The following is a 24833-nucleotide window of genomic DNA, read 5'->3' on the forward strand; positions in this document are numbered from 1 at the left end:
TATATTCGTTAACATAAAATAAACTAACTATATCTTAACTACTATTAATATTAATATTAACTATTAAGATAATTCAATTAAAAAGGATTATTCTATTGAATAAATTGAATTATTTAAAAGATGAAATGATGTTTTAATTATATTTTAAATCTTTTTTAATATATGATAATAAAGCTAATACATAGATAAGCTTTTAATATTATTATAGTTAATATATCTCTATAGTTTATTATTCTTATTAGAACTATAATAATATTTATTTTTAATTTAGCTAACTTAATTTAACTACTTATTATACTTTTCATATAGAGAACTACTATTTATCTCTATTTATAGTTTAGAGAGGAAGATTTAGCTATTATTTTTAATTAATTCTAAGTTTCTTATTATAGAAATATTAACTCCCTCCTCTTTAGTAATAGCTTAATAGAATTAATAGAATAATTCTTATAAACTAATTTAAATAATAAATTTACCTCTTCATATTAATATTTAATTATATTTTATAATATCTCTCTATTAATGTCTATTTTATTAATATTAAAGTTAAGCTAGAATAATATAATAAGAGATATTATATTTTAACTATTTATTATTCTTAATAAAGCTATAATTATATAGATAGTATACATAGTATTAATAACCATAGATATATTCTAGTAGTATAAAGATATATTATTAGTAATATATTAAAATATTATTATTTTTAAGACTAAAAAGGTTAGTTTTTTAATTTAATAGCTAAAAACTTTTTTATGATAATATTATATTAAAACTTAAACATATAACTTATATAGATACATATATTTCTTATAATTATTTATAATATTTAGTAGTTATTTAAAATAAATAAGCTATAAAAAGAATCTAGTTATTATATTTATTAAGTTTTACTTTAGCTTAATATATAAGTAAGCTTACAATATTAAAAAAAGACTAATCTTTTAGTTAAATTATTATCTTTTCTAATAGTAATATTATAAAATCAATTTAAATAGACCTTTTTAGATATATTATAAGTATTCTATAGATAAAAGCTTATTGTTTGATCACTTATTTAAAAATATACTACTTAATTATTTGTATAAACTATAATTTATAATATTCATAATACTAAAATTAAAGACTTATATATCTAACTAAAAATAGTTTTTAAAGTATTTAATAGATAAATCTAAGCTTAGCTAGATAAGTCTATAGATATAACTACTTTAGTATAATTCCTTAATAAGATTAATAATTAAGAAAGTATTCTTATTTAGATAGCTATAGATTACTACTTATAGTAATAATAATAGCTACTATTAATATTAACTATAATAGCTTAAATATTTTATATATATATATTCTAATTATATGATAAGACTTTCTTTTTTTAAACTAATAAATAGAATTTAATTTCTACTAAAATAATAATTTTTCTAAATATTTAAATTGACTATAGAATTATAATATCTTATATAATTAGTATTAAGGTTATTAAAACTAAAGCTATAAAAGCTAACCTTATTAATTATATAAATATCTTTAGCTTATAATACTTTATAACCTATTTATAATAAATAAATAGTAAATACTTAATAATTAGTAATAGCTACTAAAAGATTAAAACTAGTAAAATATTAGTTATAGCTTATAATAAGAAGCTGTTTTAGTTATAAACTTATGAAGTTAACTAGCTAACTTTTAAAATACTTAATAATAAAGTAATTATAATTTATCTTAATAACTTAGATATATTACTATTTATATAGCTAATAAAGATATAAAAAAAGATATTTCTTAATATGTCTTTATAAATTAGATATATAAATAGATTCTATCAAAATAGAATAGCTGTTTAAAGTGTAAGCTTTAACTTCAGTAATATAAAGCTTAAAACTATAGCTAACTATTTATTAATACGTATAAAAGAATTTAATAAAACTATTTATTTTAGTATTATAACTTTAAACTTATATAAATGTTAAACTTATTAAAAAGAGTTTTTATTAAGTAATAAGCTATTTAATTACTTAAGTTAGTTATATAAAGTTTCTTTCTAATAGCTTATTTTAGAGGCTAATATAAAGTATGATTACTATAAAGTATCTAAGATATTAGAATTAAAAAAATATAATACTTATAGCTTTAAAACTTATTAACTTTAAACTATTAATCTAATTGAAAACCTACTAATCAATAATATTATAAAGTTAATAGAAGAATAAGTAACTTTATTCAATAATATAAATACAATTAATATAAAGATATTTACTAATATATGAATAGTAAATATATTACTAAATATAGAAATACGATTCAGAGTAAGAAATATATATATATATATATATATATATATATATATATATACTTAAGTTTAATTATGTTGTTTAAAAATAAAATAAAAGAAGAAATATATAGAGATATTAGTTATAGCTATATTTTAATAAATAAAATATAACTATAAAAAACTTATTTATACTTATAGACTAAACTTTAGTTGTAACTACTTATTATATATAGAATTAGTTTAAACTACTATTAAAAAGCTAAATACATCACTTTTCTTTTCTATTTCTATAATATAAATAATAGATAATAAATATATATATATTTTAGTTATAAAATATTATTAGTTTTAAAACTATAAACTAAAGTACTTATTAATAATAATATTATAATCCCTAACAAATTTAATATTTAACTAGTTAAAACTATAGCTCATATTAACTTATATAAGATTATTATACCTTTTTATTATAAGCTATAAATAAAACCTCTACTTAGAATAATAATATAATTAAGTATTATAATTATTATACTTCTAAGATTATTATAACTTCTCTTTATTGTTTATTATATTTATAATACTTCAGAGGATTTACTCTTGAAGCTTATAATGTATAACAAATGTTTTAGCTATATTATAATTCTTACTATAGATATAATATATATAATACCTATTAATAATATAAATAAACTACTATTTATCTTTATAAAAGTAAAAATAAATAATTTAAATTTTATTAATAATAAAGCTTATATTTAGTAAATAATAGAAAATAAAGCTAAATTAGCTATATTAATAAATAAAGATATATTAAGAAATATTTTTAATAATATGATATTTATATTCATATTCATAGAAGCTTTTAATAAAATTAAAACTAAGAAATATATAAATAGGATTATAGTTTATAATAAAAATAGATAAATTAACTATTTTATACTCCTATTTAATAAGTTTATAGATATCTTTTAAAATAAAGGTTTTATAGATATCCTCTAAACCTAATAAATATATATAAGCTTAAAACCTAAATAAGAAAAATAACTACTAAAAAGATATCAAATATGTGACTTAAAAGTAATAGAATAAGATATTATATAATATATTAGAAAGAAACTTAAAGAATAAAATAAAATATTTTATATTTTAAAATAAGTTTTATTTTTATTTTTAGTATTTATAATTTAATAAAAAGTAAATAAAAAATAAGGAAATTAAATAGTTATCAATATATATTTTTAATAGAAGTATTTCTTTTAATAGTTACTTAATAAAGTTATAAAAAGATATATTTATTTTAGTTAAAAACAAACATTTATTATTATAATAAATATTCATATATTTTATTATTAATAATATATATACTTAGAGTTAGACAAAATATTTATTATTACTACTTAAAATAAATAATATATTTTTTAATATATTACTATAAAATATAAAAATAATAATATAGTTCATCAGTCAGCCAGCCAGACCAGTCAGCCAGACGTTCTTTTCCCATATACATAACAACATCTAGTATTTCTTAACTACAACGCATTTAATCAACTATTAGTTGTCGCTATCAGAATCTTCTGAGGGTTCAACATCTTTGGAATAGGTTCACGCGTTATGCCCAGTCTCACCACACATACCACAGCGTCTCTAAGCTAGCTGGGCTCTCTTTAATGGACCCCCCTCGTCGTCCTCTTGAGGTGCTGGACGTTTCCCTTTTTGTTTCCCTTCAAGTAAAACCTGAGATTCCTCTATACTAAATGCCCCTCTAAGCTGGACGTATGTTCTTTTAGCCCTCTAACGCTTAATAAGTGCTATATTTATATCCTTAAAGGTTTAAAGCTGATTAGTCAAAATAGTGATTAACTGTGCTATTACTTATACATCTTTTAATAATTACTTAACTATAGTAATAATTAGTATTAATAAGCTTCCTTAATAAATAGAAGTATAACTTTTAATAAAGTTAGACTATAAGATAGTTTGTTATAAGTTAGAAGGCGTTTGCAACTGCTAAGGTGGAGGTGTTAAAGGGTTAGCTATAGGAGGTGTAGGCATCTGTAAATATATATTAAGCTTATTGATAATATGGTCTAAGTCCTATAGTGAAATTCTAGCGCTTTAGAAAGCAGACCTAATGTTTTCCTTATTAAAAACCTTATTATAAGCCTAATATAAGGTAATAAAGAACTTAGACTTAGTAATATGATTTACAGAGGCTCTAGTAAATTAGTTAATTTTATTACTTTATATATATTTTAAAGGTGAATAAAGGGTCATATCTAATAGCTGTAGTAGATATAATAAATATATAGGTATACTAATAGTTATAATATTATTCTGCTTATAGTAATTATTAAATTTAGCTAATAAATAGCTTTTATAGCTATTAATAATAAGTATCTAATAAACACTTTTTATTTAGTTCTTAATATGTTTATTAAAATGTTTGATTTAGTTAAAACTTATCTAATTATCTATCTATCTATTAATAGTAGGTTTAATTACTTAGTTACCTAGAAAACCTAATTCTATAGTCTAACTAGCAAGGTAATATACACCTTTAATAATTATAAATAGAGGGATATACCACCCACCTAAATTAATATATATAATAATTATAGCTTATTTATAGTTATTAAGCTAGATAGACTTTGCTTTACTATATTAATTAACATATATGACTACTATTAACATAATAATTATACTTATTATAAAGCTAGTTTTATCAAAATTATATAGGTCCCCCTCTTAGATACTATATTTAGCTATTATATTACATAATAGCATAAACTACTTTAATATAACCTTAAGATCTTCTTAAAGAGCCCTTTAATAATCATATAGATATTTAAACTTAGTTTTTAGAGCAGGCTATAAGTCCACAAACCACTTAGCCTATTACTTACTAACAAGCTTACTATTACAGGCTCACAGCAGGAGATTAGCTATATCTTCTACACTACTGAGGCAGAAAGGAAATCCTCTGGGATCCTATTTAATAACATATTAGAGAAGTATTTTCTCTTCAATCAGATTAAGTTTATATTATTAGGGTTAAGCTTATCCGCATCACAGTCAGTTATTCATTCTATTAGCTAAGGTGCTCTTTAGGATACCATAGGTCTTTGCAGCACGCGAAATGCTTAAGTTATTACCTGCAGCGCATGTCGATCGGATCGCTTCAATCGCGAGAATGACTTTGTCTTCTTGGGTGTAGATTGGCATTATGGTTGTTGAGATTTTATGCGTCAAAGGTTTAAGTGATTTGGACGTAAGAGTGTTTAGAAAAAAACGTCCGGCTGACTGGTCCAGCCGGCTGACTGATGAACCATATTAATATATTTATTTAGAGATAAACAAATAGCTTATTTAAAAATATTATTCTATTTTTATATTATAACAATATTATTATAGTTTTAAATACCTTCAAAAGCTACTTTAATACCTTTTATATAATATTCTAATTATTATATTAATAAAATATAAATATAAAACCTATTAAATTATTTATTGTTTTCTAAAGTATTATAATATTAAGTAGATAAGTTAATATTTTTAGCGTTATAATACTGGCTAAAAATGTTAATATTTTCTATTATATGAAATATTTTATTATATTTTATAATCTAGAAATATTTATTACGTTTATAAGTTATTTTAGATATAATATACTTTAATATATAGAAATTATTAAACTACTAGAGTTTCAAAAAGTAAAGCTATTTTATTAATACATAACTAAAGATAAAATTAAGATTACTAATAAAGATCTAAAATAAAAGAAATAGTTAAACTTAATTAACTTTATATTTATTATAAAAAAAGTTTAATTATTTAAAGAAGTATAAGAGAAACTCTTTAAATACATTATAATTTATTATTATAACTTTAGCTAACTACTATTTATAGACTTTAATATATCTAAATTTAATATTAATATAATAGTTTACTATATTAATTTTATTCTACTTTTTAAAATTACTAACCTAAATAGTAAAATAATAAGTATACTACTATAAACTATAATCTATCTTATTACTTATTTATTATATATATTATTAAATACTAAAAAGAGATATTAATTGATAAAAATAGAGATATTTAGTTTTATTTAAATATTAAAAAAGACTAAACATATAATAGTTATACTATAATATCTAATTATAGTTATTACTAATTATATTTTTATCTTTAATTGTGTCACGGGCTAGAGCCCGGCCGAGATCTCCGGCTTTGCCGGAGCAGCTACCGAGACCCAGCTCCGCTGGGTGCACTATTCTGCCGTGGCACACCGCCTAGACCCAGTGTGCTTCACCGCCGCTAGGCGCCTATCCCTGTAAAGTCCCTTCTTCCTTCTTCAGCTTAGAATAGTCAATCGACGGCACCTCTACGTTGAACAAGCCTAGGGGCCAGCCCCTTACAAATTGATATTAATAATTTAACATTATCCTATTAATTACTATAAATATTACAAATGAGAAATTAATTAAAACTATAGAATATATTAGCTAATTTAAGCTATAGATTTTATATAAAATAAGTAAAACTTATATGATTCCTAATATATTATCCTAGTTATTAATAAAACTTAACTTTAATAATCTATTACTTTACTCTAATAAATTTAACATTCTATTTAATAATATATAAAAAGAATAACCGATGAATATTTAAGTATAAATAGTATTTATAATTAATAAACTTATACTAGCTCTATTTATAAAACTTCTATTAATATAATTACTAATTAAAAACTATAAGAATAAATAAAACCTAGCTTTATTAATAATATACAAAAGTATTAATATAATTATCTTTAAAGTTAATTTAGCTTTTAAAAAGGAAATAATAGCTAAATATAAATAAAGTCTAGTTTTTAATCTAATATTAAAAACTATTTAAATTTACCTAAAGCTTAATAAAAATAACTAAATAGATTTATTATTTATATTTTATAATTTATTATTATAGAGAACTATAGTAAGAATACCTAACTAATTACATATTCTATAGAGGTATTTATAAAATATTTTTAAAACTATATATAGAGATAACTATATAAGCTTCAATAAGTTTATAGATCTATTTTTAAGTTACTATATATTTTATATAACTTAATAACTTAAGAAGTATATTATAAGCTATTTATAATACTCTATTTATAAATTATAAATATACTAGCTATATAGAGGTATGTAACTAATTGTTATATTTATATATTTATATATTTATATTATATTATTACTATTAATTATATATTAAAACTACTAATAATGAAAAGAAGATATAACTATATCATATTTATCATAAATAAATTCTTAAAATAAATTAGCTCTATTTTTAATAAAAAGACCAAATATGTTAAAATATAAGCTTCATGACGCATTAACTATTTATTACTATATAACTAAAGATTATTAAAAATTATTTTTAGTAATTAAAACCTTAAATCCTTCTTAGCTTTATAAATATATATATAGAGATAACTTAAAACTAAATTATTATATTCAATTATTTATTACTTATAAATAGATAGCTAGAGTAAATATATAAACCTTACTATTAAATCTATTTTATAAATATAATTTATAGGTAGTTATACTAAATAATAATAAAGAAGATAATATAATACTATATATTTAGTTTCAAATAAATAACTTTAAATTAGTTTTTACTACTTAATTACTAAATAAAATTATATTAAACTTTACTCTAAATAATATAGCTAGTATTATTTCTAAAAATATTAATAAAACCCTATTAAGTCTTTATAGCTAACTATAAATATATAACATTATTATTATAATAGTAATATAAGCTAAGTCTTATTATAACTATAAAAAACTATTAAGATTTTTTAAAGGTAGTTAAAAAGTTATATTATAATTGTATAAAAGCTACTTAATATTATAAATAATAGTTCTTAAGAAGAAATACAAATAGTGATATGTTAAACTTTATATAATTATTAAAAGAATACATTAATTAGTATACTAATTATAGCTCCATAATAATATATTTATTTATAATATTGATTTAATTAACTACTTTAAATTAGCTTTGTTTCTTAATATTTATAGTAGACTATTACTATGCTTAAGACCTATTATTCCTACTAATTTATTATAATAAATTATAGATTCTTAAATAACTAAAAATAAAATAACTTAATATTTGATTAACGTGGTTCATCAGTTAGCGACAAATATCAGTTAGCGACGAACCTTTTCCCAAACGCGGTTTGCACCAAACCACTTAAAGCTTCGACGCATAATTACTCCGCAACCATTATGCCAATTTACACATAAGAAGACAAGATACTTCTAGCCATCGAGGCGATCCGATCAGCCCGCGCCGCCGGCCGAAAGCTAAGTGTGTTGCATGCTGCGAACACTTTTGGTGTCCCCGAAAGTTCTATACGCTATAGAATGAACGATCAACCCTAACGCGAACCTGCCTAACCCTAACGATATAAACTTAATCTAATTGAAGAGAAAACACTTCTCTAATATATTATTAAATAGGATTCTAAAGGAGTTCCTTTGCACCTCAGCAGTGTGGAAGATATAGCTAATCTCCTGCTGCAAGCGTGTAATAATAAGCCTATTGGCAAGCGATAGGCCAGGCGGTTTGTGGACTTATAGCCTGCTCTGAAAACTAAGTTCAATTATCTATATAATTATTAAAGGGCTCTTTAAGAAGATCCTGAGGTTATATTAAAGTGGTTTGCACTATTACGCAATATAATAGCTAAGTATAGCATCTAAGAGGGGGATCTATATAATTTTAATAAAACTGGCTTTATGATAGGTATGATCACTATGTTAATAGTGGTAATATATACTGATTGACGTAGTAAAGCAGAGTCTGTCCAGCCTAATAACTATAAATAAGCTATAGTTATTAAATATGTTAATTTAGGTGGGTGGTATATCCCTCTGTTTATAATTGTTAAGGGTGTATATCACCTTACTAGTTAGATTATAGAATCAGGTTTTCTAGGTAACTAGGTGATTAAACCCACAGCTAATAGATAGATGGATAATTAGATAGGCCTTAACTAGATTAAACACTTTAATAAACACACTAAGAACCAAACAGAGGGCGCCTACTAGATGCTTATTATTAGCAGCTATAAGAGCTATTTATCAGCTGAATTTAATAATTACTATAAGCAGAATAATATTATAACTATTAGTATGCCTGCACACTTATTATATCTACTACAGCTATTAGATATTGCCCTTTATTCGCTTTTAAAGCGTGTATGTAGTGATGAAATTAACCTATTTATTAGAGCCTCTATAAATCATATCACTAAGTCAGAGTTCTTTATTGCCTTTTAATAGGCCTATAATAAGGTTTTTAATAAGGAAAACATCAGGTCTGCTTTCCAAGGCGCTGAAATTCACCATAGGACCTAGACCATGTTATTAAAAAGCTTAATATATATTTACAGACGTTTATACCTCCTATAGCTAACCTTTCAACACTACTACCTTAGCAGTTATAAACGCCTTCTAACCTATAACAAACTATCTCATAGTCTAACTTTACTAAAAGTTATATCTCTACTTATTAAGGAAGCTTACTAACACTAATTATTACTGCAGTTAAGCAATTATCAAAGGGTGCATAAGTAATAGCATACTTAATTACTATTTTGACTGATCAGCTTTATACCCTTGAGGATGCAAATATAGCACTTACTAAGCGCTGGAGGGCTAAAAGAACGTGGGTCCAGCTTAGAGGGGCACTTAGTATAGAGGAATCTCAGGTTTTGCTTGAAGGGAAACAAAAAGGGAAACGTCCAGCACCTCAAGAGGATGAGGAGGGGGTTCTAGTAAAGAGAGCCTAGCTAGCTTAGAGACGCTGTGGTGTGTATGGCGAGACTGGTTATAATGCGAGAACCTGTTCTAAGGATATGAAATTGTTAAATGATTTAAGTAGTAATGAGGAATAGTTAATTAAATATGTTGTGGTTGTGTAATAGTAAATACCACTATGTGGATAGGAAAAAGTTTGTTGCTAACTGATATTTATTGCTGACTGATGAACCATGTTAAATTAAAAAGCTTTAATAATAAACATTCTTAGTAGATTATATTATTTTAAAGAATTATTATAATATAAGACTATAGAGGTAATCAATAATATCTTATTTAGCTACATAGCTTTATATTCTAATATTAAACTAAAGACTTAAGCTATAATATTTCCTAATTAATTTATAACTTCTATAGTTAAATCTTTATAATACTTTCTTATAATTATTAAGCTATATTTTTTAGTTTAATCTAAATCTTATATAACTTTTATTTATATCTAAACTATAAATATTTAATTAGCTACCTATTATATAATATATCTTTTACTCTTTTTCTCTCTTTATGTTGTAATACTTATTATTATATTATGCTATTTTATACCTCTTACTTCTATATAAACTAATTTCATATTTGAATACTCTTTTTATGTTTAAATAAACTTAAATTATAGCTATAACCTTTAATATAGAATGAATTATTATAATTAATAAAAGAACTATAATATAAATAATATTTATAGCTATTTAAACTAATAATATAATTATTAGAAATTAGTATTTTTATTAAGAAGCTATAACTTGAATTTATAAACTTAATATTTTATTCTTATTTAAAGAAATTATTATATTTAAACTTAAGTTTTTCATGATTACTATATTAACTTAAAACTAAACTTAACTACAAACTAAAAATAATAGCTATTTTAAACCTTAAGACATAAAAGCTAATAAATATAAAAGATAATTATAGCTAATATATCTTAACAATATAGATTATACCTCTTAATTTAAATATAGGCAAAGAGAATAAATAGCTAGAAATAGCTATTAAAAACTATAAACTAAAACTTAATATGGTAATAAAACGTATAAATAACTCTAACTTAATTTTTATAATTATTTAAATAAAAGGTAATAAAGTAATAAAGTAATTAAATATATTAAAAGTATTATGATAAACTATAAATATAAATATAATAAAATAATTAAAAACTATAAAGATTATAACTAAATCTTTATAGAAACTTATATTAAAATTAAAAAAGTGATTAAGCATATTAGAGAATTTTATAAACTCCTAGTAAAACTATTAATAAAACAAAACATCTTATAAGAATAAATATTAATAATAACATAATAAATATTATTACTAGAAAATGCATAACTATAGCTTTTAATAAGCTTAATATCTTTATATTTAAACTGGAAGAAATTCCTTATAATTCTATTTAAACTTTATAAAGTTAATATCTATAAGAAGTAAAGTCTAAAACAATAATATTATTAAGGACAAATATTATTCTTATAAAAATATATTTTTAAAGAATAAGCTAAACTATATAAAATATAGCTTTATAAAATATAAATAATAATAAAAATTGCTGTTTAAGTTTAACTTATGATATAAAACAATAAGATATTTATTAATGTTAATAAAAATAAAGCTAAGATAGTTTATGAAAATAAATATAGGCTTATGTTTACTAATAAGGATAATAATAATAAGAGTTAATATAAATAAAAGAATAATAATAACTTTGATAAAATAGAAATTTAGTAAACTAAATAGAAGTTATTATAAATAATTATTATAAAATAAGCTTTTGTTTTTAATATTAATATAAAACTATTTATTATATCTTTTACAATAGAATAAGAATAATAATAAGTATATAGAGTTAAAGTTTACTTAAAAATAGATCAAAAGAATATTATTGATAATAAGAGATAGTTTTAAAAAAATATTAAAATTTATATTTACTAAACAAATAAAACGTATTATATATTAGCTATATAAAATATAAACCGTTATTAAAGATACTATGAATACTATAATAATAATAAAAATAATAATATAAAAGGCTATTAAAAAGTAACCTCTCTTTATAAATAATAATAAGAATTTTATAACTGAAATAGATAATAAAACATAAATACTTATAAAGTAGTATAAAAAAGCTATTAAAATAAAGATTAATTATAACCTCTATTAATAAGATATACTTAAGATTAAATAGTTTTAATATAATACTATAATATAATGAAAAATTATAAATTATATAGGTACTGTATATAATAAAAATAATAAAAATAATATCTTTTTAGTTAATAATAAGAAGTTAGTTTTATTATAAGCTACAAACTATCTTTGTAAAAAGAGTATTATAAATAATAACACTATTTTATTATATAGAACCTATTATAAAGTTAAAAATAGCTTTAAAGTTAAAAACAACTTTATTTAGTAAGACATTCTTATTATTATAACTACTTATTATAATAAATATCTGTAATGGTAAAATAGAAATAAGCAACTAAAGATCTAAATAATCTTTAAATTCTCGTAATATTTTAGTGAAAGTTTAATATTAACTAATAATATAAAATTATAAAAACTAGCTACTATAATAGGAATCCTAATAAAAGAGGCTAAATATAATAATAAAGGGGTTATTATTTTAATAGCTATTTATAAACTTATTTTAACCTTTTTAAACATCTATAACTATATAGATTAATAATAATATTATATAAAAAGAAATACTTATTATATAAAACTATAAAAAGATAATTTAATATATAATAAGAAGTATCATAGATTATAATAAACTTTAATTATAATAAGATTAATAAGATAAAAAGTTTAGAGATAAAAGATATTAGAATAATATATAGCTAGAAAGTATTAATAGAAGATATTATAGTTATTTATAATATTACTATTTATATTTATTTCTTATAGAAGTTATAAACTAAAGGAGATTAATAAGTAGTGTTATAGCTACTTATAATATATTATTTATTTTTAGTTTTTTATAGAATTTTAAGTCTTAAGGATAAGATTTACATATTAGGGGGGGATACTGCTATAGGGTAGCCCTATATAGTAGTAATAGGTCACTATAAGTAACTATCCCACTAGATATATAGAAGAACAAGCAACTTTGACTTTATACATCCACACCTATGTGTGCCTCTAGCACCAGCAGACGTCAACATGGACGCTCGAAGCCACGCGAAGAGCTCATGGAAACCCGGCCAGCAACGTCATGCGCTGCGATCGTTGGGGTGATCATTGCCTCTGCGTCGCGTTTACCCCGACAACAAACCTCATGTTGATCAACAAAGTCATGACCGAGGCCGTTGGTGGTTGTCGACGACGTCGTGACTCCATCGTGGAGGTGTTTACTTTGAGCAAGACCACGCATCGTCATTGTGAACAGCATGGACGTCTAGGCCACATCTTGGCTACGCTGACGCCATTTTTTGCGATCCTATCTATCTGAAAATGTGTGTTGATTGCGCATGCCTGAGTCGCCGTGAGAGTTTGCAGGGCCTGGACCCAGGGCCTTACCTCTGCCGCACGAGGTGATCAAAGTGATCTGCTGAATCGAAGTTGATCAGCGACGACGAAGCTGTCTGTTTACTTACGAGGAGGGGTAATCCGTTCGACATTCGACGAGATTCCGTCCGATGCATAATGGCCCAAAACCTGCTGCAAATCACAAGATCGTCATCAGAAGTTGACGGCCACCACCACGCCTTCGAAAATTTCTTCAACAACAGAGTTTCCACAGACTCTTCTCGACCGCGCTGAAACACGTCTCAATCGATCGCACCAGAATTTCACACGACTCTCTTCCCATGTCCAGCCTCCGGGAAGACAAATTGCGCTCAAATTGAGCACGAGAAGCAAGGCGTCTCCCCGCACTCGACCTACCTTATTCGAGGGGCCTGCTTACCCCTACCAACAAGGCACACCCTAGCCGCAGTAACGCAGGCACACTCATCGCCCACCACCCAACACCTCGCCCAGCAGACGCACCCTCTGACGGCATCGGCCCTAAAGGTAAACCTCCGATGGTAGCTGGCTCGGGATCGACCCGTCAATTGGGGCGCCCGCGGGAGGCTCATGCAGGCGATAGGGCGAGGCGAGGGTGCAAAAGTGTGGTCACCACCATCCTCTCTCCAGTAGCAGAGCACGCCTGCATCTACCGCAGTACCTGCACGCGCTTGACAACTCTGTTCGGGCGAGATCCAACGACGTGTGTTGCTGACTGCAGTTCACATATGACCATCAGCCTCTAAATCTGGTCATACAGCTCAACTCGGTTGCTGACATAGCGATCCAATGGCTGTGAGCCGCTCTTCGAGTAATCGACCAACCACCAGCAACCCGAGTCAATCAGTCTTGCTACTGCGGCACACACCGTCAGCAGCTTCGCGGATGGCGCAGGCAACAGACGAAAACGCCCAGCCCCGCCAGCTCCGTTGTCCCGCAGATCGATTCCAGGCACCGCTCTTGGCCCTGCTGTGTCGAACGAATGTCTCGTCTTATCCAGCACATCCACCCGTCCATCGCTGCGACGCTGCAAAGGGCACGAATACGGGTACGCGCCGAGGTGAGAAAGACAGACAGTGTTGGAACAGGTTCGAAAACTGCGGGCAGCACGGCTCGGCGCCTGTCACACCTGTCCGGATCAGGGAATGACACCTGAAGGCGGAACTCTGTTGGACGTTCTCTCCGTTGCATCGATGCGAAGAAAACGAGGGACAGAGACAGAAAAGACACGGACAGGCACGAGCACAAGGACACCCAACCTCACCAACGTTCCGTCTCATAAAACGCCGCACGAGAGACCGTGGAACCCCGTCGCTGTCCAGCTGGTCCATCACCAAGCACCGTCTTCAGGTTCGGCGCTTGACCTCATCGCGCCCACCAGCCAGAGCCGCGAGTAGAGGCGACCTCTTGTTTCCTTTTCGGATGCTAATTTCTTACACTATTGTCTCCTTGCATCATCCGGACCCAACACGCCGTCGGCTTTTAATGCGTCTCTTCACCTTGATTTCCACTTCGTCTGAACTGCCTCAGCTTGCCGTTCATTCCGCGTATTGCCACGAGCCCGAACTTAGTTTCCTCCACTTGACCGCTCCAGCAGGCCGCCTTTCCCGTGGACCTTCGTTTTTGCTCGTCTTTTGGCGCCGTATCGAAAACGAAATTACCGAGGAAGCCTTGTCCCCCCGTACTGCATACGTACGAATAAGGGACCTGTTCACAAAGATCCTCGCCTCACATCATCACTACTAGACCCTCCCGACCCGGGCGATCCGGGATCTTTTTCTCATTCGCTCGCAGAGCCACAATTCCGCGTACCCCATCCATCTCATCCTCTCCCCTTCAGCTGCCCAGAAAACGCCCAGCACGGCAGCACAGGCTTTTTACGAGCTGTTCATCTCCCGTCCCTCATTCGCCTGTTCGCACATGAAACCTCTCTCACCGTACTTGAAGGGTCAAATCACTTAATCGCCCCCTGGGAGGAGCAAACTCCACTGCCCACTGTCGCGTGAGGTGCCTGGTTGCCCTGCAGCTGCAGTTGCATTTCTGTCTACCCTGTCACACATTGGGTCTCACTCTCTCTATTTCTCGCTTGACGGCCAGCAATAAGAGAAATAAGGACCCTGATGATCACTTTGAACTAAACCTCTCTATTTTAACCTCCTCCAACTTCAGCAGTCATTCCCTCTCGAGTCTGAGTGTCAGTTGAGCTTAAAATCTCATCTTAGCCCGCTCATCCATCGGAGTTTTGACAACTCATCAAAGCACCCACTCAACATCCACACACCACAAGGAACACCACAGCAACTCACTCACACACACCCAAACGGACCTTCGGCCCCGATCAAATCGCATCGTTCGCCCGCGCGAGAGAAAGCAACCAAGCATAGGCCAGCATAAGGTCATCTCGTCTCTTCTCGGCTTCAGAAGGCAAACCCAACCCAGAGCTTGCGCCTGCGGCTCCCTCGCACTCCGACAAGGAAGACCGCACGAGCTTCAATCTCATCTACATTCGACGTCATACCGACCGACACCAAAAATCAAAAACCTTCTCCTTAGCGCGACGGGTCCGTGGAAGGATCCGAAGGGTCACAATCCCCGTCCATCGAAGCCGTCCGCACCGCACTGCCGCTGCACCATGCGCCTAGGGGGTGACAACTATTGAAATCTATTATTACTGCTGAACATCTCCATCTTTCTTCTCAATTCTCGCTGCCTTCGATCCTTCTTCTTCCTTCTCAGGGGCCTTCACTTGCCTTATTTCACGTCAACCTCTTTTCACTTTTTCTTTTCTTTCAGCTCTGACACGGACACTCACTCATCACCCGTCCTCAAACTCCAAAGATACCCCCCTCCCATCAGGCGCGAATCATCTCTCACACTCTAAAAAAATGTTGCTCCCATCCCTGCTGGCTCTGACAGCCACAGCAGCGGCCCTCGATCCCGCCAAGCCAATGGCAGCCGGCCTCGCCTTCGGCGCCGTCGACCCCCGCGCCCTCCCGGACTCGCCCTCCGGCGGCTACGCCCCGGCCATCGTCGACTGCCCGTCCGCCCGTCCCACAATCCGCTCCGCCGCAACCCTCTCACCGAACGAGACATCATGGCTGCCCCTCCGCCGCAACGCAACCATAGAACCCATGCTCGACTTCCTCACCCGCGCAAACATCCCCAATTTTGACGCCCAGTCCTACATCTCCCGCGTCCGTTCCTCGCCCTCGCAGCTGCCCAACGTTGCCCTCGCAGTCTCAGGAGGCGGCTACCGCGCCCTCATGAACGGCGCAGGCTTCCTCGCCGCCGCCGACTCCCGCACCCCGAACTCCACCGCCGCCGGCGGCATTGGCGGCCTCCTCCAGTCCGCGACCTACCTCGCCGGCCTCTCCGGCGGCGGCTGGCTCGTCGGCTCCCTCTACTCCAACAACTTCTCCTCCGTGGTCGACCTGCAGCGCGGCTCGCGAGGATCCTCCGTCTGGAAGTTCGACCGCTCCATCTTCCAGGGCCCCAAGGAGTCCGGCATCTCCATTCTCAACACCGCCGACTATTGGGCCACCGTCGCCAAGCAGGTCGACAGCAAGGACAAGGGCTTCGAGGTCTCCATCACCGACTACTGGGGCCGCGCCCTCTCGTACCAGCTCATCAACGCCACCGACGGCGGGCCCTCATACACCTTCTCCTCCATCGCCGACACCTCCGACTTCCAGTCCGGCGCCCAGCCTTTCCCCATCCTCGTCGCCGACGGCCGCGCCCCGGGCGAGCGCATCATCTCCCTCAACGCCACCGTCTACGAGTTCAACCCCTTCGAGCTCGGCACCTGGGACCCCACCGCCTTCGGCTTCGCGCCCCTCGAGTTCCTCGCCTCCAACTTCTCCGCCGGCGCTGTCCCCGCCAATGGCTCCTGCGTCCGCGGCTTCGACCAGGCCGGATTCGTCATGGGCACCTCCTCTTCCCTCTTCAACCAGTTCATGCTCCAGAACCTCACCTCCACCGGCATCCCCGACTTCATCCAGTCCGCCCTCACCTCCATCCTCAACGCCCTCGACAAGGACAACAACGACATCGCCCAATACGTCCCCAACCCCTTCTTCGGCTGGAACCCCTCCACCAACATCAACGCCAAGGAGTCCCAGCTCTCCCTCGTCGACGGCGGCGAGGACCTCCAGAACATCCCCCTCCACCCGCTCATCCAGCCCGAGCGCGCCGTCGACGTAATCTTCGCCGTCGACTCCTCCGCCGACACAAACTTCAACTGGCCCAACGGCACCGCCCTCCGCGCCTCCTACGACCGCGTCGCCGAGCCCATCGCAAACGGCACCCTCTTCCCGCCCGTCCCGGACGCCAACACCTTCATCAACCTCGGCCTCAACAAGCGCCCGACCTTCTTCGGCTGCAACGCCTCCAACTTCACCCTCTCCGCAAACCAGCGCGTGCCCCCGCTGCTCGTCTACCTCCCCAACGCGCCCTACGTCGCCCACTCGAACGTCTCCACCTTCGACCCCTCCTACAAGACCTCCCAGCGCGACGCCATCATCCAGAACGGTTATGACTCCGCCACCCAGGGCAACGCCACCCTCGACTCCGAGTGGCCCCGCTGCGTCGCCTGCGCGATGCTCTCGCGCAGCATGGCCCGCAATAGGGAGACCGTCCCGGACGCGTGCGCCTCGTGCTTCACAAAGTACTGCTGGAACGGCACCCTCGACACCCGCGACGCGAGCTACGAGCCCGGCTTCATCATCGGCAACGTCGAGACCAACAGTCCTGCCGCCAAGGCGAGCGGCAGCTTCTGGGCTGGTTTGGTCAGTGCTGCTGCGGCCATGATCTTGGCTATTTGAGAGACGCGAACGTTTGGGAAAACAATTTTTTTTTTTTTTTTTTTTTTTTTTTTTTTGATACCACAACCTTTTCGCGTATGAAACTTTTGCGTCACAGGCAACCTCCGTTGAATGGAGTTAGGACGCTTAGAAACTGGAACGGCCGTCATCAGCATTACATCACGAACCACATCATGATAGACAGGAAGGGGAAAACTGGAGACGAGAGGAAGAGAGAAGTGCGGTCTTTAAAGCGAGTTGGGGGATATCCACTAATGCAAAGCTTCTTTCATGACAGGCAAAGACTATGCATCTTGACGCCGTGAATGCCAATGTGACACCACCCTGTATGCTCCCCAGTCCCCCGTATCCGTTTGCACTCCTCGCTTGCGAGACAAACACTTCAAAGCAAAAATGTGACATGATGTATGATTCGTTGGCTTCCCCATCCGGCGTATCTGTACACTCTTCGTCCGCTCCACCTCTCGAGCGGGTGGTGATGCCGTCTCATGATATAGTCATTACGCATTAATAGCTGCCAATAGTCGGGTAAGCGCGCGAAGTCGAGGTGAGCGAGGATAGGCGACAAGGGTGCCGGAGAGACGTGGCTGAAGGCGATGAAACTTCCCATCTTCTCAGCTACACCGACCCCCATTGCCCGCCTCAGTGGTCATTATAGCCAAGACCAACCGCCTCGTAAACGTATGAAGCGACAGCAAAAGTTGCCTAGCGAGCAGTTCCTTTCCAAAGGTCTGTCAGTGCTGTCGGTAGACTACCTCGCCGGTCGGTAAGGACCGTCAACCCTCACATCCTTGATACCATCTGGCATCATTCTCAACCACTCGGTCCAATTATCAACATCAATAGGGTCATCTCCGATCCGAATCGACAGAACGAGTTGCTGACCCTCTGTGCCGAAGGGCAGACTCGACCTCATAGGGCCGATGTTGAGCGGGGCCAGGAGAATCGACGGCAAACGGGCATTACCAGACATTTGCATGTGGAGAGGCGAGGGAAAGCTCGTGATGGTCTCCTTCTCCGGATTTCTGTCCTGGACAAGGGACGGGTAGTTCGAAAGCAGCTTTGAGTGAAGTTCGGCTGCCGAGAATGGATTCGCATAGCGTTGGGAAGCACGCGTCTTCAGGTGCTCGGTGAGAACTTTGGTGAAAGTGCAACGATCGAGGGCGTCGAAATGTTCCTCGGACACTGCCGCAGCGATCAACTCCAAGACACCTTGTTGACGGTGCATCTTGGAAGATGGAAAGAACGCGGCATCCATGATGATTAGGGTATCTGAGCAGGCCTCTTCCAAAACCTGTTGGATGCCGCTCCACCGGATTGTCTCGGCCTTTTCCACATCCTTGGAGCTGGAGGTTGTTGGCAATCACTCAAGATCCGCACACAGGGAACTCACCTGGCAAGAACCATCTCCCGGTTGCCATCCAGGTATGAATGACCGTTGTAATAGACAATCTTTAAGACATCGCGCTGGTCGCGATCTTCCACAAAGTCTGTAATCTTCCGCGAAAGCCATCTCCATGGGTTTTTGCAAGCCTCGGATGAAGACGGAATAGGGGAGATTGAAAACGTATATCGGTAGTACTGATCGAGGACTTCGCTAAGCTCTTTGACCGAGCTTCCGACACTGAGATCAGGGTCATCCTGCCAGTACAGCAGCAACACCTGCGCACTGGAGTAGCGACTACGGCTGGGGGTGGAGAGAATCCTCGAAACGTTAGTCTGTAAGTCAGACTTCAGGCTTTCGATGCCTGGGAGCATCGGCGGCTTGTCCAGGCGCGGGCCGGACGGCAACGGCGTGCGGATGCGAGATTCACTCAGTCGGTGCTGTCCTGGCGGCGTCGGCGAGTCGATTTCCATCATATCCTGTGCGTCCTGAGGGTACATTGGCTTCACACTGTTCATGAGAGGCGCAGGGCTAAGGTGCCGTTGAGCAGACAGAGAAGGAGCAATGTCCTGAATGGTAGGGCTGTGAGACCTGTGATATTTTCGGACGGCATCCTCCCAGGTCATGTTGTGATGGCTGGGATGACACTTAAAGGGCACGGTTTTGTCAGCAGGGAAGAGCAACTCGATGTACACGATATGAGAGTGAAGAGCAGTAAAACAACTTACAGCAACTCTCCTGCGGCGGCAGTCATTACACGCGCCGAGCTTTCTAATGAGGGCGGCTTTCTCTCTCTGTTGCTGGGACAAAGGACCGGTTCGCCTCCTGCTCGCGCGGACCCGGTTAGAGACGTCGGAGCCATCCTTGACATGGAATATGGATGTTAAGTTAGGAGAGGTGTCGGCACTGTACGATGTGTTGTTTGTTTCCGCGGACATGTTGCTAGCAGCAGAGGCCGCGGTAGCCTGAGTTGAGATGGACGAGTTGGTGTCCTTCCTCAATGGAGGAGAGGCCGACTGGCCTGGGGTCGGCGGAGGGAGTTGAGGTTGCTGCTGCTGAGGAGTAGTCTGCTGCTGAGCCTGCTGCTGTTGAGGCGGCGGCGGCGAGGGCTGCGGTTGCGGCTGCGGTTGTTGTTGCGCCGGAGTCTGTGCCGACTGGGGCAATTCATGTTGCGACATTGAAGGCGATGCGGTTTGGGGTCTGTTTCCAGACTCCTCGCTGCCGTTCTTCGGAGGCGCTTCTACCAGACTCGGGGCCGGATGCATGCTTGCCAAATGTGTTTTCTTGTCCCTTTGTCACAGCAGCAACTACCCTCGACCCATTCTCGGTGTGCGGTGGTTGCGGCGTAGGAGCGTGTGGCGGATAAAAAAAAAGAAATTAAGAAGACGAAGGGGTGGCAAGAGAAGTAAATCCCCGGCGCGGCTCTCTATCCCACTCAGCCAGAGCGAGTAGTCCTGTTTCCTCTCTCTCACGCGGCTTTTCTTTGTGCCCTGTGAATCGATGTCGGGCAGATTGTGTGATGTGCCCCACCGAGATTCACCGACGCGAGGTCGCGAGCAGAGAAAAAGTGAGGGGTAAAAGAAACGGGTCCTGGGAGGCGGGGAGCAACCCAACAGAGACTGAATGCGCCGAGGGCGTGGGAGGGCAATTGAGGGCCAGAAACCAAGGGGAGTGCACCGCAGTGACCGTGGAAGTTAAAGATAGACAAGATGGGAATTTGGTTTCGGTGGAAGGCCGTCTCAATTCGATCTTCAGGTGTGTGAAGGTGGGAGGAAGAGGGCCGAGGCCAAGGACCGCGAATAAAAAATAAGGTCGGTCGGTCAGGATTTAAGGGTAGGTATGTAGGTACCGCAGGTACGAAGATGGTTAGGTGAGGAAGGTAAGGTATCCGTCCAGTAGGTAGGTAGGTACTGCCCCGGGATGTACAGCACAGAGGGCCGGGACGTGCACCGAGTACCGGAGAGGGAAAGAGCGAACGAAGCACAGGCCAGCCAACCACGGTGAAGGAGGCAAGGAAGGCAGGAGCGACCCTGGGCTGGTAAGGTCAGGTAAGGTAAGGTAGGTAGGTCCCGTCTTTCTGTCGCTTGCTCTTTCTTTCTCTAGGAGAAATGGAGAAAGTATCCTCGTAAGGTACGTGAGTGAGGATTATCGTACGCCAGAAAGGTAACTAGCTGAGAGTGTTCCCACCGGCAGGTAGGTAGACCGTAGTGGTGATGGCGAGGAGAAAAGGCCCGGAAGATAGGTACTTCGGGCCAGGTACCGGTCAGCCCAGGTCGGGACGGGGACGGAGACGAGGGTGACGACGGGGGGCGCGAATTGGGTGTGGTCACAGCACCTCTTGGGTGGTAGTGAGAGACACAGACACGGACAAGGAAGATGGATGTCGGGTCGGTAAAAAGGTGAACCTCTCACGCCGGGGCAATGGACGACGGGAGCAACAGGTGGGAGGGAAACAGAGACAAAAAGACTGTGAGTGAGAGTGAGAGTGAGGGTGAGAGGTGAAGGCAGGGGTCTGGGTTGTTTGTGTATCCTGGGTTCTGGGTTCTTGGGTCTGGGTTTCTGACTGAGATGCTGATGATTCGACGGAAGTGTCCAGAAATGGCGACTTTATGGAGCGGGTCTGCGTCGTGTCTTGGACTAATCCGCCGTTGTCGGGTCCTGTTGCCTTCCTTGACTTTCTGTCAGACTTTTATGTCTTTCGTCTCTCGTGCTTCGGAAAAGCGTTGGTGTTGTTTCTGCGACTACTGCGATGCTCGTTGCTTATTACTATCGTCGAGCTTGCTGAGACCAAGGGCCAGACAGATTCCCCGCAGAGTCTCTGGTCCTCGTGCTTTCACTCTGCGGTTGCAGGGTAGACAATTGGGTTGTAATCCAATGGATTGTGGGTATCGGAATGGGGACTGGGACTTGGACTCCTCTTCCCAGCATTGCGTCTGTTAGTCCTTCGTCCTTTCTTCTTCACGTAAGGTTTTCCTCACCTTGAGTCTCTGGGCTTCTTCCCTGCTCAAGCTGGACAGCAAACAGATGCTTCTAAGTTCCAAGAGGCATGATGCAATATGAGTTATGCAATAAGGGCCGGGACTTTGACTGGCTTACTGATGTTCATAAAGAGGAGGCAATGATACCGACAGTCATGATGAAAAAGCAACGGGATAGAGAGAGGGAGCAACGGCTTAGAAGTCTTGGGCAAGGAAGAGGTTGCAAGGTTACACGACCCAGCCCGAGAAGCAGTCCAGCCCAGCCCAAGGCAATGCACTACACTTTAACCTAGCCAATCCACCTGCACCGTTCTCAGAACGCATTTGCCGTTGGGGGATACTTTGTATGTACGGAGGACACCACGGTCAACTAAGGTAAGGTAGGTAAGGTAAGAAGGCATGGGATCGAGGTACCCAAGAGCAACTGCAAAGGGAAGCCGCACCCGCCCCGTGCCGCGGCCGAGGGCGCAGCTGCACCTGCGATTGACGACCCGAGTATCTCGAGTACATGCTGCCGCTGCTGCTGCATTGCTTTTCTCTCCCTTCCTTTCTCTCCTTCTTTCTTTCTCTTGTCAGGCCCAGCGGAGCGCTTGACCCGGCACCGTTTAAATTTTTTAACCCTTGGAGGGGAAGGAGGGGAAAAAAGAAGCGGCTTGGGCAGGAGGAACGGGTCTAGGGTGGCCGGTCGTGATTGTTTAGTGGTCACCTTCCCTCATCCACAATCCACACTCACGCGCCATTCTGCAAAAGGTGGGAAGGTGCAAGGTGAGTTGAGTGGGATGACCACGGTCCACGGGCTGCACCTGCTCGCTGCGCTGCGCTGCACCGGGCGGGGTCTCCTACCTAGGTAAGCTAAGGTACGGTAGGCAGGTACCTCCTGCCACCTTCCACTGGACCTGAAGTCGGGTGTCTTCCTTTCATGGCACGAGGGCAGTGGAGGCGACCATGTACACCGTGCTGCTCTTCTGCAGGGAAGTGACTTCTATCGACGGTGAAGCGTCGCGTTTGGCAGGTGAGAAGTCAGAATTCACCAGGACCGATCCTGACTTTTGGCGGCATTCCTTGCCGGTAGACCGCCGCTATTCCTCCGACCTTCTTACTTTTTGTTTTCCTGGTTCAACTTTGTAAGCTATGCTTCGGCGTTTTCTGTTTCCTCTCGTCTCGTCTCGTCCTGTGTCTTTTCCCCTTCCTCCCCGCGATCCACTTCAGATCTTAACGAGATGCTTGAATCGAGCAAAGAATTATGGGGTTTCGGGTTACCTTCGACTGGTTCGCTCGGTTCAACTTGAACATGTAACGGTGGCCCCCAAGTTCTCATGGGCCAAGGCCGGCCTGTCACCTACTTGTTATGAAGCTGCATGGGATGGATCGGAACAAGCAGGCCTCGCTTGGGAACTGACAGAGACAAGCAGCCATGGCGGCATCCGGATGGTTCTCTTATTAGAGGAGGACATAACTCGGCAATGGACGAGAGCGTGAGCGACCTGCTCCGAGAGATGCGAAGCGATGCGCATAATGTCGACAGGTGTTTCGGGCACTCGCGCAGATGGGACGCCTGATGCCAGCGGCACCTACCTACCAAGTACATTACACCAACGACAAGGCGTCAGTCTCATGGAGTCGCATCATATCAGCTTGACGGACACGGCCCGGCCGATGATCTTCAACAACATCCAAAAATGCCAATGGGCACACGCTCACCGACCAGAGATGGTGTGTACGTCTGATCTCGGTGTCTCGGCTGAGGAGCATTTAGGCATTGCCCGTCCCTTGGCATGTGCGGGTTTGTCAATTTGTCCACCTACGGAGAAGTGTGGCAGGCCCGAAGAGCTATGCGATCCGTCCAAGCCATCGTTTGGATCCTCGACGTTGCGGGCAAGCCCAATTTCCATCCCGTGCCGTGCCTCTTGGACACAGCGGAGTGCGACAGGCAGGGCCACTTCGTGACAACCGGCGAGGAGAGGAAAGAAAAAAACAAGCGCCTCTGAC

The 24833-nt window shown here is 37.3% G+C and overlaps 2 protein-coding genes across 2 annotated transcripts; one reads left to right on the forward strand and one right to left on the reverse strand.

The window, feature by feature from the left end:
- Nucleotides 1-16547: 16547 nt before the first annotated feature.
- On the forward strand, nt 16548-18482 carry lpl (Lysophospholipase; the record flags this gene model as incomplete). Its single annotated transcript, XM_037324774.1, has 1 exon — nt 16548-18482. The coding sequence occupies one exon, from the start codon at nt 16548-16550 to the stop codon at nt 18480-18482; it is 1935 nt and encodes a 644-aa protein (XP_037176348.1).
- Nucleotides 18483-19216: 734 nt separating this feature from the next.
- CGCA056_v009528 (uncharacterized protein) lies at nt 19217-21131 on the reverse strand (the record flags this gene model as incomplete). Its single annotated transcript, XM_037324775.1, has 4 exons — nt 19217-19222; nt 19270-19828; nt 19876-20513; nt 20595-21131. The coding sequence occupies 4 exons, from the start codon at nt 21129-21131 to the stop codon at nt 19217-19219; spliced, it is 1740 nt and encodes a 579-aa protein (XP_037176941.1).
- Between the last annotated feature and the right edge of the window lie 3702 nt (nt 21132-24833).

This window comes from Colletotrichum aenigma, assembly GCF_013390185.1.
Source record: "Colletotrichum aenigma strain Cg56 chromosome Unknown KSG_Cg56_contig06, whole genome shotgun sequence".
Classification (NCBI taxonomy): Eukaryota; Fungi; Ascomycota; class Sordariomycetes; order Glomerellales; family Glomerellaceae; genus Colletotrichum; species Colletotrichum aenigma.